Here is a 2420-nt window from a genome sequence, read left to right as displayed (position 1 = left end):
GAGAGGAAGAGAGAGAGAGAGAGAGAAAGAGAGAGAGAGAGTTTGGATAGCAAACAGGAGCAAGGACGGGTGCTTGAGCATATATATGAGAGCTCACAGCCAGCCCACACAATGACACACTTCCTCCAACAAGGCCACACCCACTCCAACAAGGCCACACCCACTCCAACAAGGCCACGTCTCCTAATAACACCACTTCCATTTGGGCCTGGCATTCAAACACATGAATCTGTGGGGGCCATTCCTATTCAAACCACCAGAGTCTGTAACTCCAAGATCGTATATCTTGACACAGACATACAAGCAGGCATACAAATTCCTATCATCTGAGAAGAAGGGACCTCATCTGAGAAAACGTTCCAATACACTGGCTTGTAGGCAAGTCCATGAGGATTTTTTTTCCATTAATGATTAATGGGAGGGCCCAACCCACTGTGGGCAGTTTCACCCCTGGGTTGGGGGTCCTGGGTTGTATAAGAAAGCAAGTGGAGCATAAGAAAGTCGTGGAGAGTACACCAGTCAGCAAGCTGTGTTCCCCTGTGCTCTTTGCTGCACTTCCTCCGCCAGGTTCCTGCCTTAAGCTCCTTGCCCTGGCTTCCCTGGATGATAGACTGTAATATGTAAGCTAAATAAGTAAAGAAACCCTTTCCTCTTCAAGTTTCATCTGGCCGTGGTGTTTGTCACAGTAACAGAGAGCAAACAAGGACAGGAGAACCCATGGATATGTCTTTTAGATGCCTGAGACCAGAGGAATAACTGTGCTGTCGACTGGATATGGAGGGTGGTGATTCATGCCCTGTCAGGCTGGCAAAAGACATCTAAATGAGACAAAAGAGGAGACTTTTAAGCAAATGAGTACTTTTTTGTAATAAGAGAAACCAAGACAGCTGTAATTGAATTGCACCAAACACCATCAAAGAGAAAAGAGAATCCCAGATTAGGGAAGGTGGGCATGTTATGGTAGCTCGGAGAGGTTGACTCAAGTAGAGGGCAGGGTTGGCATCTGTCTTAGTTTGGGTTTATTGCTTCGAATAGACACTATGACCATGGCAACTCATGGACAACATTTAATTAGGGTTGGTTTATAGTTCAGAGATTTAGTCTGTTATCATCATGGTGGGAACCCTGGTGGCATGCAGGCATGAATACTCATGCAGAGGTGAGTATTAACAGTAGTATATCCTACCAAGTGATTATTTAGGGTTTAAAAGCTGTCACCATGGTGGTTTTAATTAACATTTTGGTTTTGATGCACAGGGAGTTTCAGTTTATCACTTGTATTTTTAAATATGTGTTGTTCCCCCCCACACACCTTTTTCCCGCAGAAATGAAAATATAAAAGTTATTCTGATGCAGTTACAAATTAGCGTGGAAGAAATCAACAAAACCCTGAAGCAATGTAAGTAGTCGTCAGTGCCCTGTTGCAGTGAATGCTCCCAAATTAGAACTCTTCTGTCAGCTAGAGCCCCTGCCTACTCTGTTCTGGCCCTGCATTTCCTTTGCTGGATAGTACTGAAAACAGCTCACAGGTTTGGGCATCCCCAAGCCTGGTCATAGTTATTCTTCAGGCTTCTGTCCATGAAGTAGCATTTGAACGTGGCCTCTTGACCAGCAAGCAATCCATACTACCTGTCAGAATACTAAAATAGGCCAGGCATAGTGGTGCACGCCTTTAATCCCAGTACTCGAGGGGCAGAGGCAGGCAAACCTCTGACTTTGAGCCTAGCCTGGTTGGTCTACAGCGTGAGTTCTAGGATAGCTAGGCCTACCCAGAGAAACCCTGACTCAATAAATAAATGAATATATAAATAAATAAATAAAAATTTTAAGGGCTAGAGAGATGGCTTAGCCATTAAAGGTTAGGCTCACGACCAAAACTAATTTTTAAGAAAGAATGCTAAAATAATTATAATAAGTTCCTCCATAAATAGCATCTATATCAGTGGAATTTTTGTGGTAGTAACAAATACCCAAGGTAGTAGCTTAGAAAAAAAGATAGTTTACTCGGGCTCACAATTTTGAAGATCGTCAGTCCATGATTAGTTTACCAGTCCCAATGTTTTTGAGTCTGTGGCAAAGCAGCTTATCAGATAGACACATGTAATGAACAATGAACACTCTCTTGATAGTCAAGAAGTAAAAAAAGGGAGGAGGAAGAGCCTGGGGTCCCACAACCCCCTCTAGAAGCCTCCAGATACCTTAGGGACCGCCACTTGTCTCCACTACCTCCCAACAGCACCATCCTGGAAAGCAAGCGCTGAGCACAGGGCCCTCTAGAGACATTTAACACAGACCATAGCAGCACCAAAGCTTCCATCCATTTACTGATTACCCATAAGAAATGCAAACTAAGGGCTTTGGAGGTGGCTCAGTGGGCAACTTGCTTGCTGCACAGCATGAGGACCTATGTTTGGATCCCT

At 44.2% G+C, this 2420-nt stretch overlaps 1 protein-coding gene across 2 annotated transcripts in view; it reads left to right on the top strand.

Annotated features, from left to right (window-relative positions):
• Positions 1-2420, top strand: part of Mlkl (mixed lineage kinase domain like pseudokinase) — a 28136-nt gene that overhangs the window by 10767 nt on the left and 14949 nt on the right. For both annotated transcript variants that reach the window (XM_031341458.1, XM_031341457.1), the window contains one exon: positions 1326-1399. In XM_031341458.1, coding sequence (XP_031197318.1) covers positions 1326-1399 — 74 coding nt within the window. The remainder of the gene's footprint in view (positions 1-1325; positions 1400-2420) is intronic.

This window comes from Mastomys coucha, unplaced genomic scaffold (genome assembly GCF_008632895.1).
Source record: "Mastomys coucha isolate ucsf_1 unplaced genomic scaffold, UCSF_Mcou_1 pScaffold22, whole genome shotgun sequence".
NCBI lineage: Eukaryota > Metazoa > Chordata > Mammalia > Rodentia > Muridae > Mastomys > Mastomys coucha.
The sequence above is the reverse complement of the archived record's forward strand: the minus strand, read 5'-3'. Positions and strand labels throughout refer to the sequence as shown.